Source organism: Dasypus novemcinctus, chromosome 4 (genome assembly GCF_030445035.2).
Source record: "Dasypus novemcinctus isolate mDasNov1 chromosome 4, mDasNov1.1.hap2, whole genome shotgun sequence".
Lineage (NCBI taxonomy): Eukaryota > Metazoa > Chordata > Mammalia > Cingulata > Dasypodidae > Dasypus > Dasypus novemcinctus.
Genome location: NC_080676.1, coordinates 101,932,520 through 101,945,558, shown reverse-complemented (window position 1 = coordinate 101,945,558; position 13,039 = coordinate 101,932,520). Strand labels below are relative to the sequence as shown.

At 38.3% G+C, this 13,039-nt stretch overlaps 1 protein-coding gene across 50 annotated transcripts in view; it reads right to left on the bottom strand.

Moving 5' to 3' along the window:
- ABI3BP (ABI family member 3 binding protein) overlaps positions 1–12,541 on the bottom strand; it is a 258,238-nt gene extending 245,697 nt beyond the window's left edge. For 49 of the 50 annotated variants that reach the window (XM_058295933.1, XM_058295935.2, XM_058295936.2 and 46 more), the window contains exon 1: positions 12,332–12,533. In XM_058295933.1, the coding sequence (XP_058151916.1) occupies positions 12,332–12,410 (79 nt within the window). In that variant the 5' untranslated portion in view covers positions 12,411–12,533. Of the gene's footprint in view, positions 1–12,331 lie in introns of all 50 variants that reach the window. The other variant, XM_058295957.1, reaches the window with a different exon arrangement.
- Positions 12,542–13,039: the final 498 nt, after the last annotated feature.

Below are 13,039 nucleotides of genomic sequence, written 5' to 3'. Positions count from 1 at the left end.
GTTCTGAGGAGCCTTACAGTACTGAAAGAAGGGAAAAGAGGAAAGGAAGGAAGTTGTAGGGGAGTAGAATGGAGAGAGAAGGAGGCTGAAAGTTTAGGAAAGGAAGGGATTGGGAACAAAAAGAGGGAAGGTAGAGAAAAAGAATCTCATCAGGTAACTGATCAAAATCAGTCCAGTACTGGATAATGGACCAAACAGGCTGAACCAGGTATACAGGAGAAAGTCAAATCACAGAGAATTTCATTCCAAGGATACAGGCAGGGGGAAAAAGGGAGCGGGGGGGGGGGGGGGGGGAGGGACGACAAAGGACCATGACCTGTGCTCCCAAATCTTTCACAAAAAGTCAATCTGATCTGAGCAGCACCTTTCAAATCCTTGTAATGAGATAGGTAAGAGAATAGGAGTGAGATGCAGGTAGTTGGAGTTTTGTTGTTGTTGCTGTTGCTGTTTTGTTTTGTTTTAATCTCCTGTACCACAGCTTCTCTCTTCAGCCCATTGCAGTGTGAGACTGACACACCACAGGCCCCAGACACACTAGGCCCTGACATCCAGCAAAAGAGTGCTATTTTACCTCAGCATCTTTTTAAGAAGTGTCATGGACACGGGGGCATCTAGAAGATCTCCCTCTAGCTGCCATGGCAGGTAAAGAGCTTACAAAAATATATCTGGGGGAGCAGGTATTGCTCAATGGTCGATGCCTGCTTCCCATGTACAAGGTCCCAGGTTTGATCCTGGGTACCTCCTATATTAATGTATCTGGTTTTCACAGGTCCCTGATTGTTAGGTTAACAAAATTACTGCCAAAAAATTCATTGAGGTTACCCTACTGTTACTTATTAGTGGAAGATATAAAAAGAACTGTTATTTTTATTATTCCCCCCCTTTTTTTTTCAGATAAAGAAAACATCTGATGTTCAGAGCGGTTAAGTAATTTGCCCAGGATCCCATTTACTCCTGAGTCGTATTACTAATTTTCAATAGTCATCTTTCCAATGCATAATGAAACTTCAGATTAGGTGGGAATCCTCAGTGTGGGAACAAGACCCAGCATCATTTTCCTTCTAATACTATGAAAATGAGTAATTAGGAAAGTAGTCTGTGAAAACAGAAAATTAGGGGTGTTAAGAGGACAAGGGAGAGGAAGGGAGGGTCCGTTCTGGTCATCTGATACCTTATTTTACTCTTACTGGCCAGAGATGCTTTAACTCTATGTGGGAAAGTGAGATGAGAAGGAATCTCTGTCCCGCCTTCCCCGGCCAGCTTGTCTCTAACAGGACTGGTTCCAGTATTCTCCGCTGGCCTCACTTGGCAACCACTCAAACCCCTCCTTGAAGGACAGAATCCACTGCTGTCAGAGAAGAAGTCCTGTTACATCTCGCACACCCACACACACATATCCAGAGGAGTCTCAGCAGGGCTCTTGGGAAACCAGAACATTTTCTTATCAGCTAACAGAACGGAAAAATCATAGGATAAAATTTAAGGAGAAAGAGAAGCAGAAGTGTCACCTAGTGTGTGGGCCAGCAGCAAAGAACCCTATTGCTAAGTCCTAGCAAGGGTACTCTCAGCCCTCTTAGAGGAGAGAATTTTCATTTATTGGAGACACAATAGGATCCATTTCAAGGATGTTTCAGGTTATAAAACATCCTATATACTCTAAAATTGCCCTTAGCATAAAACAAAAAGACAATTTTTTAAAAATGTTGGCACTTCTCTGCCTCTTCTCCCAATTATGATTTAATTGATCCAGGGTAGGATATTTTTTAAAAGGCACAATGGTAACATGCACAATTAAATGATCCATTTCCAAGAGTAATTCACATAACCTAGACTTTCTGAATGGGGAAATTCATGCCACATTTGCTTACCTCAAGTGAATTCACTTTTCCTTCCCAGTTGTATGTCACATTAAGCTAGTGTGTGATGACACAGTAATTTAGCTTAACTCCTGCAGATGTTAAATAAGGATAAAGAATTCAAACACCGCTAGTTACGATTAAAGGAAAATCATTTTTGTGTGGCCAACTAGTTTTAAGTAGAACTGATTTCAAACTCCTTGAAGACAGGAAATGTCTTACTCATTTCTGTAATCCTGATATGATGACTTTCCAAAAATATATTAATTGAAAATGAATAAGTATAGTCTAGACTTAAAAACACAGTCACAGCTTCTCAGGTCTCACTTCTGAGATTTTGTAAAAGTAGAGTACCTCTTATGTTCTGACAACAAAAATAAATATTAAAATTCAAGTTTAAACATTTTTTATTTTATAGAACTTGATTAGAAGTCTCAAGACTTTTACAAACAATGGTTTAAAATCCTGGAACAAATCAGTAAGAAAAAAAAAACTGTCTTTAAACTGATGTTAAATTATAAATAGTAAAATAATTTATTTGAAACTTTTGAATTTTCCTCCATACTTATTCGAAAAGATTATTAGTCACTTACATAGGTAAATTTTTTAAAACTGTAGATCTGTGGGTCACAACCCTGGCCATATTAGAATCACCTGAGGAATTTTTTTCAACTGTCATACCCAAGACCAATAAAATCATAACTTTTAAAACTTTTTGGTTATTCTAATGTGAAGCTAAGGTTAAAACTACTGGGATAGATGTTATAGTACTTGTAGGGAAAATAAGTTTCCAAGAAGAAAACAAATTGCTTTACTTTATGGGAGGCTTGAATTGGGCCTAAATTTTTTCTAAAATTAATTTCTGAGTGGAAAGTGCTTGGACTAGGTAGATTTGGTCTGGTTTGCTAATGCATGGACTTCAGAGGTATAGTTCTAGACTGGAGAATGATAGTGAACCTTCCATGAAGGCATCACATCTTCTACCTCCTTTTTTTTTCAAATTTCCTCAGGAAGGAACATTAACTAACTTCATAGCTTGCTGAGAGGGCCTCAAATCTCATACTCTCTCTCTAAAGCTCCCAAATCTCTATTGACCTCACTGAGCATAAAATTTAGGACTTTGTTAGATCAGGGAACTGTACCATATACTATTAAAAAAATCACTGTGCAAGATTCTTGGTGGGGAACCCAAGTTAACACAAGAGCAGTGGAGTAAATCTTCATTTAGTCTTGCTGTCCCCAGAACTCTTCCAAAGTAGCCTGAAACCTCAAAACCACCCCATCCTATCACGTACCCCTGGGCCTTTGGGATCTTCCTGCTATGAGATGGATTGTGTTCCCCCAAAGGATATGTTCAAGTTCTAATTCCCAGTCCTGCAAATGTGACCCTATTTGAAAATAAGATGTCTTTGAAGGTGTTATTAGTCAAGATGAGGCCAAACTAAATTAAGATGGGCTCTAATCCAATATGACCAGAGTTCTTATAAGGAGAGAATTGGAGAATTGGACACTGTTTTAGTTTGCCAAAGGGCTGCTGATGCAAAGTACCAGCAATGGGTTGGCTTTTATAAAGGGAATTTATTTGGGGGTAAAAGCTTATAGTTCCAAGGCTGTGAAAAGATGAACTCAAGGCACCATAAGAAGTGCTCTCTCACTAAATTCAGCTGCTCTGTGGTGAAGCAGTATGGCCACTGATCTCTGCTGAGGTCCCCGCCTTTCTATAGCGGTAGGCAAACCCGGCATAGAACTTGTCTCTTACTGGGCCTCGTAGCTCAGTCTCAGTGGCTCCACATTCTTCCTGAGTTTAGCCATAAGTTATCTGGTATATGACTTATCTCTCCCTGGGCCCCAGCTCTTTGAGACTTTTGAGGCTTCTTTCCTCACAGCTCAGCAGTGGGCGAAACTGTTGTCCTTTCTCTCACCTTTCTCAAATGTGGCAGCTTCCTAGACCTATGCCTGTGTGTGTCTCTGTGTCTCTGTGTATATCAGTCCCAGCCAGGGCAGAGAGATCCAAGCTGGCTCATCCCTCACTTATATATCCCAATCAAAAGCCCCTAAGTGATCTTATCAAGTTATCTAATCAAAGAACCCTCAACTGAATTTAATGTACTCAGAGAGTATCACACCCACAGGAATAGGTTAATTTGTAAACATAATCTTTATTTTGAGGGGATTCATAAAATAATTTCAAACTGCCACAGACATAGAAAGAGGAGGAGAGAACTCAGTGATGACTTGGACAGAGACCACCGTGGATTGCTGATAACCTCCAGAAGCCAGAAGAGGTAAGGAAGGATTCTTCCCTACAGGTTTAAAAATTATAACCCTGTCAACACCTTGATTTCAGACATCTAGCCTCAGGAATTGTGAGATAATATATTTCTGTTGTTTTAAGCCATCTAGTTTTGGTACTCATTGTAGCAGCCCTAGGAAATTAAGACACTGACCTACAGAAGAAAGGGACTGTGAGCTAGAGAAACTCCCTACAGGGTATTTGAGTATTAAAAGCTTCATGAAGCCAACTTCTCCAATAAAAATAAAATAATTTAAAATTTATATCCCCATAGGCCCAGCCACTGTCATTTCCTGCTTGGATTGTTCCCTGTCCCAAGTCTCTCTCCCCCAACCCATTCTCTACACAGCAGCCAAAGGCAAACCTAATCACCTCACTCCCTTGCTTAACACCTTTGGATTACTGCTCATTGGGAAATCCCAAAATGGGCCTCCAAGGCTGAAGTCAATCATGCTCCTCCCTTCTCATTCCAGTAACACCAGGAGGACTTAACATTCTGGTGTTCAAAATTTAAAGACTTGTCTCTCCCCTATTCTCCTGATGAACCATCAGTTCAAGTTTCAATTTAAATTTAATTTTTAGCTTTTCAAAAGGAAACTCTTCCTTACCTGTCCTGCCACCCTCTTCACCATCGGTTAGAATGTTCTCTTTTCTAGCACATACACAAATGTTATTAAATGTTGTTTGTGCAAGAAAAAACTCTATGAGCCTCTGGGGCATCATGTTTAGATATGTTTTAATTCCTGAGAGTGCAAGGGAGACTGGCTATTTCATTAACACCAGGCAGGATCTTAGAAAAGCTCCTTTAGTCTATATGGTTTTCTCCATAAACTCTACTGCTAAAACTATACTTACTTTTTCCAAACACAAATTTAATTCACCCTTATGGAAACTCCACAAGTTACTCTAAAAAAAACACTCACTAATCTTTCAGAAGCACTTTTTTTCTGGGGATAGATTATTAACTCAATATGTATTAATTGCTTAATATTGTTCATATTTTTAAAAGAAAATTTCTGTTTTTCTGATATTTTCTCTTTTCCTTTGAAAGGTAGTGGCATCTGAGTCTGACAATGAAAGCAGGGTTTCTATTTAGGGGGAATTTGCTCCCCATTGCCCTCCACACAGTAGTTTTATATATTTGATAAACTATATTGGAAATCAGCAGAGGAATGTCAGTATTGACTGGACTCTTGTCTATAGAAAATGAAGTCCATGTTGGGTGCTGAATTTTTACTTTGAATCTTTCATGGCAGGCTTTCTTAATTCTCAAGGATTTCCTAGCATCTACTCCAACCACGGAGGGAGACAATTAGCAGTTTGCCAAATTGGCATCTGAAGCTAAAGGCTGATTTCTCTAGCAGTAGTGGGTGTTAATGCTCAAACCAGTATATTTTCTGTAGTTAGATTTCCTGTATTTATAGATCTGCTGTGTCACTCATTAGCTGTATGACTTCAAGCAACATTAAACACTTGGTGGTAGGCACACTCTAAGATAGACCCCAACCATCGCCACCTGCTGATATTCATTTCCATGTTTAATTTCCTCCCTTGAATGTGGGTAGGATCTGTGACTTACATCTCACCAATAGAATATGGCCAAGGTGATGGGGCACACTTATGTGATTAGCTATGTAAGACAATTTCCATCTTGCCTGCAGACTCTCTGGACTTGTACAATTTGATGAAGCCATAGGAGAAATGCCCATATGACAAAGAACTGAGATGGCCTCTGGCCAACAGCCAGTGAGGAAGTGAGGCCCTCAGTCCAATAATCTTTAAAGAATTGAAGGTCTGGTAACAATCACATGACCTTGAAAACACCCTTCCTCAGTCAAGCCTTCAGATGAGACCCCAGCCATGGCCAACACTTTAACTACAGGCTTGTAAAAGACATGGAAACAGGCTTGAATAAGGTCATGCCACAACTCCTGACCCACAGCACTTTGATAATAAGTGTGTGTTGTTTTAATTAGCTAAATATGTGGTGCTGTGTTATGCAGCAACCAATAACATACTTTCTAAGCTTAATTCCTCACCTGTAAAATGGTGAAAATAACATATTTCATAGATGTGAAGATAAAACGAGATAATTTATATAAACGCTTACCATTAAGCAACATTCCTGATACATAGGAATATGGTTAACTGTTATTATTGCATTTTTGTAATGTTGTTTTAGCAGAATATATGTATTTAAACCATTGTTTTTCCATTTTATCTCTAGCATGTTCCTCCTTCAGCTGACACTATTCCTTTGATCATTCTAACAAAATTTTTATTTTACTTTTCTGGTAATCTCTCACATTAGCTTATTCTATTAATTTTTTTATCTTGCCTTTAGTCTTAGAGCATTTTTATTAAGCTCATCTATCTACTTTCAGTATTCTATCTTCCTTTGAACCCTACTTTTTAAAATGGCAAGCAGGAAACAGAGGACATGTTTCTGAAGACAGCGACCCCTGTGAATAGCTGGTCCCATCTTGCAGTTGGTGCTCCCTTCATTAGGCATCTCACTTTTATCTGAGACAAATCTCCTGTCAACACACATTAAATATTTTGTTGTTGTTGTTGTTTTGGTATATAACACAATATAATATGATATTTATGCATTCTATTCTCAAGTTTCTCTGTGTCCCATCAACTAGCCAAAAGAGATTGAAAGAAAGATACTAAAACACCTTTTTGCATAAGCAAGATATAATAGTCTATATAAAACTAAATTAAACTAGTAAATGTATAATTTCTAAGTAACTTTAGTTTTAACACTCAGTTTCTAAACATGATAGTGTGCATCAAAACAAAGTAGACTTGGTCAATTTTTACATTCCTAATATAAAGTTCCTTTATAGCAGGGGCTAGATGTCAATTACACAATGAGTGGTACTCAATAAGCATTGCTTGGACAAACAAATCAATAAACTTGCCAAGAAAATGTAAAGCTTTAAAGGTTCTAAAATATTTCTCTTGTAGTTTTCTAACTTTTTCTTTTGGCAGTGGAAATTTTTTCTACTCTTTAATAGAGCCCCACCAACACGTATGTATTTATTACTCAGATAAAAGTAGAATCCTACCCACTTGGCATTCCTCACTGTTACCCACAAACTTCCCTGCCCTAGGATGGAAGAGATCCCTCCCAAACTCCTCGCAGTTATCAGCCACCCTGTGGAGAAAGGGACTGTGCCTTTGGGGTGACACATCCTAGGTGATATTGGGAGGGCTCCATGGAGAGTGAGAGCCAGAATCCCGGTGAGTGACTAGAAAATTTATGAGCAGGATGCAGGAGTCCCCTCTCCAAAGACAACATTCTGTTTCTTTTTTATCAGTCTTGGAGACTCAGGGCAGAATGAGACAAGGAAGGCACAGTGGCATCCTGGAAGCTGACTGGGCTCTGTCCAGGCAGCTACCTCTGCCAGGAAGGCCCCTCACCTCTCAGTCAACCTCCTTCTTGCCCCTACTTGGATTAGTCCTTCAGGACTCTGCTTGGGTGCCTCCCACTCATAATTCTTGACCATCCAGTCTGGGTTGGGCCTCCTTCTTGTTCTAAAAGCTCTTTCTGCTTAACCCAAAATGGAAGATGGCCTCACTCTGTTGTAATTATCTCAACTCCCTTGCCTCCTCCACCACCTCCCTGCAGAAAAGTGACAAGCCTTGTCTTCCCAACCTCAGTGTTCTGCATATACACAGAATAGAATGTTACTCAAACAAATTAAATTATCTTTATCCACAGAAGGGGACTGATGTTACATAGAAATTAAAGGAATGGTCTTTTCTACTTTCTAGTTTTGTGACTTTGGACAAATTACTTAACTTTCTGAGGCACAATTTTCTGCTCTGTAAAATGGGGCTAATAAGACATTAATATTAATACCTATTTTATAAGTGCACTTTAAGAATTTATTTTAGCAATAAAGAATCATATGTAATATGAGCTCAAGGAGTGTTATTTATGACAGTAATAATGATAATTATGAATAGCTCTGATAGTTATCATCCTCCTCTTCTCCTGTGTCTTTAGTTTCTGGAATCAGGGATTCCTACCCTGCCAGGTAAGGACCCAAGGCAAGGAGGCAGTTGCCGGCTATGAGTTGTGCCCAAGGTGCCCAAGCCCTCTGGCCATCTAGTTATGCTTGTATCTTGGATGTTCCTCTGTGGTTTTCCTCACGCATGCCTCAAGAGAAGTGATAGACTTGCCTATACATAGTAACCTTTGTCTTCTGGCTAGTTATAAACTGTCACAGGAGTTTCTACGGAAAGGTGTGCGGAGCCCTTAATGTCCCACTCCTTTCACTACACATTTGCTCCCTGTGACTTTTATTTTAGTCCATATTCCAGGAAAAAAATACTTCTGTGGTACCAAGAATGAAGATTCTGAGTGGTAGCTGGATCACAGGAGCTTTCAAAGGTGTAAAACAATGTGGTAATTCTTCTCTAGACCCTGTGTGTTATGGACTAATTCTCTGCCTTAAAGACAGGTTCAGGAGACTCTCACACTGAGATATATCCGCCCACGGAGAAGAGCAACATTTCACCTTTGGGAAAAGGATTGTCAGGCTGGAAGGCAGGGATGGGGAAGATAGGAAAGGCGAGGTCTGTAGAACAGCATTTAACTCCATCAGTTCCTCCTTCCTGCCAAGACTGTTCTGCTTCATTTGCTACCTTCCAAGAGATCTGTCTTATGGTTTGGACACAAGATCATATATTATTTAATGTGCATATTTTTTCAGCATGGATTCACTTTTCTGTGATCCAATAATTGTTTGTTGAATATCAGACCCTTTACTAAAAGCTTTACATCTCTTATCTCATTTAGTCCCCATTTAGTCCTAGTCCCACTTTACAGACAAGAAAACTGAGGTTTAGTAAAGGTAAACAACTTGCCAAACTCAGTTACTAAGTGATGGAGATGAGAAGATTTCCATCAACAGTACCCTCTCACTTTAAGCTTTCAAAAAGCAAGCCAGTCTAAAATAATTTATTTTCTATAACAAGGCCTCTGGCTAAGTATTCACTAGGCATATGACATTTAAGAAGTGATTTCTTATAAATAACCAATTTATATAAATAAACACATACATTGTGTGTGTATATCCATATATAATGAGAATATGTTCTTGGGGAAATGTGAAATCAAGATGATGTTTAATATCCTTATGGGAAAAAATTGTATTCAAGGGAAAGATAGTGATCCCATGTAAACAGGAGAACATGACTGATAAGGACCAGGGTCGGCCTGCTTGCTCAGGAGGGAGAAAGGTAGGAATACAGATTCTGAATCCAAAGATTCTGGATCCAGTCCCGGCTCTGCCATTAATAAGTGAAAGTTACTAACCCTCCCCTGCCCTTGGGTGTCTTCATTCCTAAAATAAATTGTTAAGATAGATCAATGGTTCCCAAATATTGGTCTGTAATGAAATTTCATATGTCTGTTGTGGAAGGAGAAAAACTTATTTATTTGGACAATGTGCTTATTCTTATAGTCACTTTCATTCATTTTATAAATTTGTTATAATAGCTTTCTTCTTTTTATGAAGAATGGGAATATTTTTTCCCTTAAAAATCCTTACCTAGTAAAATTCAAATATGTCCTCTCTATTGGAACTCTCATACTAAAAATTTACTGGTCCGTAAGTTTGGAAACCAAAACTAGATGATCTCTAATGTCCCTTCTAGCTCCAAAATTCTATTCTCTTCTTAAATTATGAATAATATTTAAGTAACTCTAAAGTAGGAAGGAAGAAGAAAAGAAAATCATTTATTCTTTTTCTTTTTTACCTAAGCATACCCCAAAATATGTGCTGTGACAGACATGCCACTAGCATAGCCATTCTACTATAAATAGCATTCTTGGTCAAAAGAGTTTGAGAAGCAATGGGTTTAAAATTTTAAAAAGGTTGAGGGAGTAGATGTGGCTCAAGCAGTTGAGTGTCTGCCTCCTACATGGGAGGTCCTGGGTTCAGTTTCCAGTGTCTCCTAAAGAGAACAAACAATGAGCAGACAACAAGCAAGACAGTACAAACAAGGAGCAAGCAACCAACATGCAAACCACCAGCAAAAACAAACAAGCAGGGAGTGGATGTGGCTCGAGCAGTTGAGCACCTGCCTCCTACATGGAAGGTCCCAGGTTTCCCAGTGACTCCTAAAGAAAAAACAAAGAGACAACAAGCAGACAATGAGCAAAGACAATGAGCAAAAACAACAAGCAAACAGATGAAGGAAACATGGGGGGAGGGTGGTTTGAATAGTTTTCTTTACTGACAAATTCTCAGAACCAGTAAAATGCTAACATCTACTGTGACTCCCCAAAAGAAGGCAAAGCATGAAATGCTCCCCAAGTTGTTGATGGGTAGCAGATGTACTCCACCATCACCACCACCAGTATCACACACTCATCAGTTTGAGGGCAGTGCACCTCTATTTGGAACACAGTTTGAGAAAGGTGGCTTCAGCTGAAAGAAAGTTCTTTAATAGCCTTCAGAGTAAAGAAAAAACATACCAACATACATCAGAAGCAAGGGGACTTGCTAATTATTTTATAATATAATTTTTTATAATTTGAAAGTTTGTTTTCATATTATAATAGCAAAACTACAGATATTTTAAAAATTTACCAAAGAAGCACCAGATAAAAATATTGCATATTAGAGCAATGAACTATACAAGTTTTGTGGCCTTTTTTGACAACTATGATTTTCTTTTTTTTATGATAACAAATAAAGGAAAATTGTGTTAAAAGGTTTATATCCAGTGATTGCAACATGATAATTAAAGCCCTTGGAATTTGCAGAAGTTTGCAGGAACAAAATTATGGCTATCCTCCCATCACAGTGAATACAAAGTAAAATAAAACCATCTGTAGGTACTGAGACTGAAAGAACTCCAGACTCCCCTCAAAATGCTATGTACTTAAATATTTCACCAGTAAGAATCATTAATTCCGAATGCTGTGGCTCACAAGTGACTTATTTAAACAGTCTTACCATGATCAAGGAACAAAATTCTTGGTAGAGGAAAAGACGCTAATAGTGTTTGTTTCCATTTTTCTTTGTGTGATTATTTAAAAACATTCAAGAAGGGTTACTTAGCCTTTATTTTTATTGCTTTTCAAGTCATCACGTGAAATATCAGCTATCCAAACCTTTCAGCCTTCACATTCTGAGGAAAGAATAGTTTTCACTTGGGACAAAATGATCCTGGTGCAAACTATCCAGAGAACCTAGGAATGAACTTTCAGATATTCTGACACTAACAACTTTGCTTTCTGATGCTTATGTATACCAGGTTTTTGACAAGACTAGTTTTGTATTACTTCGTTGAATATTTTCCATCATAACTATACAATCAGTTCCAGCTTATTTTTCATAATCCTGCTGACTACAGCACTCTGCAACCAAAAAAAAAAACTTTTACAGACCTAGAATTGGCTTAGAAAAGTGTCTCTGCACAGGAACAAATGTAACAAGCAACATTTACAGTCAAAGACAAGAGAAAGGCAAGACCTCTTGTTTTGGTGCTGATGAGTGCAAAGGTTTGTTGTGGAGGTCTAAATTGAGAAATTTTAATTTTCTGCTAATGACATTTATAAACGAAATACCAACACTAAAATGAGAGCAATTTAGCAAGGACTAGGGGGAATGTCCTGTCCAGCAGATCAAACCCTCTTCCAAACTGCTGGAGAGAAGCATCCACAAATTACGCTTCGGTGTTCCCTGCATAGAATCTCTCAATCTGCAAGTGATAGACATGTGTGCAGTTTACACCAAAAACTGAAGACTTCAGAATTAGCTTCATTTAAATCCTAAACTAATAATGGTTTAATCTCTAGAGAGGGAGATAAAAACACCAAATAACTTTTTAATAGACTACAGTACCCATCTATACAATATGATTCAATATACAGATACAACAGTTTGAAACTACCATTCAGGGTATTGTGTACAACTGTTAAATGTTGGTGTTCATTTTTGCAATAAAGCTCTCCAATTAAAAAGTAAATAACAGAGAAAAAAGTTAAAAGTTTAAGCGACTCTCTCTCACATTTGAACTTTAACTCTGCATCCAATTACAGTAGGATTCCTATATTCCCCCATATGGTAAAGCAGATCATATTTAATATCAACACTTAAAAACTAATATCTCTTAAAGAAATAATTGTAAAATATAAAACATCAGAACTACTTGCCTTTTGGCAATTTCTGTGCATTTCCCAGGGCTAGTGCAATACTTCCACAGAGAAGTAGACACCCCAAGCTGGAGAGCATGTTGCATTTGCCACCTCGCACGGGGAGTGAGGCTGGTGGGTGTCTCGCAATCCTGGAGCTGCATTTAAGTGGACTGTCTCCCAGTGACAGGGGCGGGCGGCTGCACTTAGCTGTGCCGTGGGCTTACTCACAGGGGGTGGAGACAAGATGACATCACACCCTTTCCCACACACACCAGAAAAAAAAAAAAAGGCACAACAGCAAAAACATTTCATCATAATTCCCTCTGCTAGGTTGCTGTTACCTTTTCTTGCCCTTCAATGCAATTACAGTCAGTCTATATTTGTGAAAGAAAAAATCTGAAACATTGAATGAACTATTTAAGAAAACCCTGAAAGGACATTCTTAAAGCCATTGGAACATTAAACTTAGAAAATAAAACCCTATTAGGAAAGAGACTGTTTTGAATTCTCCAGTAAACTGATTCAATTCTTTTAAATGGGAGTGAACCCATAAAAATACACGCTCAACCATTCTGCTATTATTATGAGAAGCACTTAATAGTAAGTTCATGGCTCCATAGCTATAAATTATATGGAATACATATGTGCATGTACATATATTTTCATATACATATTAAATATATGTATATACACACACATATATATATATCTTTTATTAATATGGAC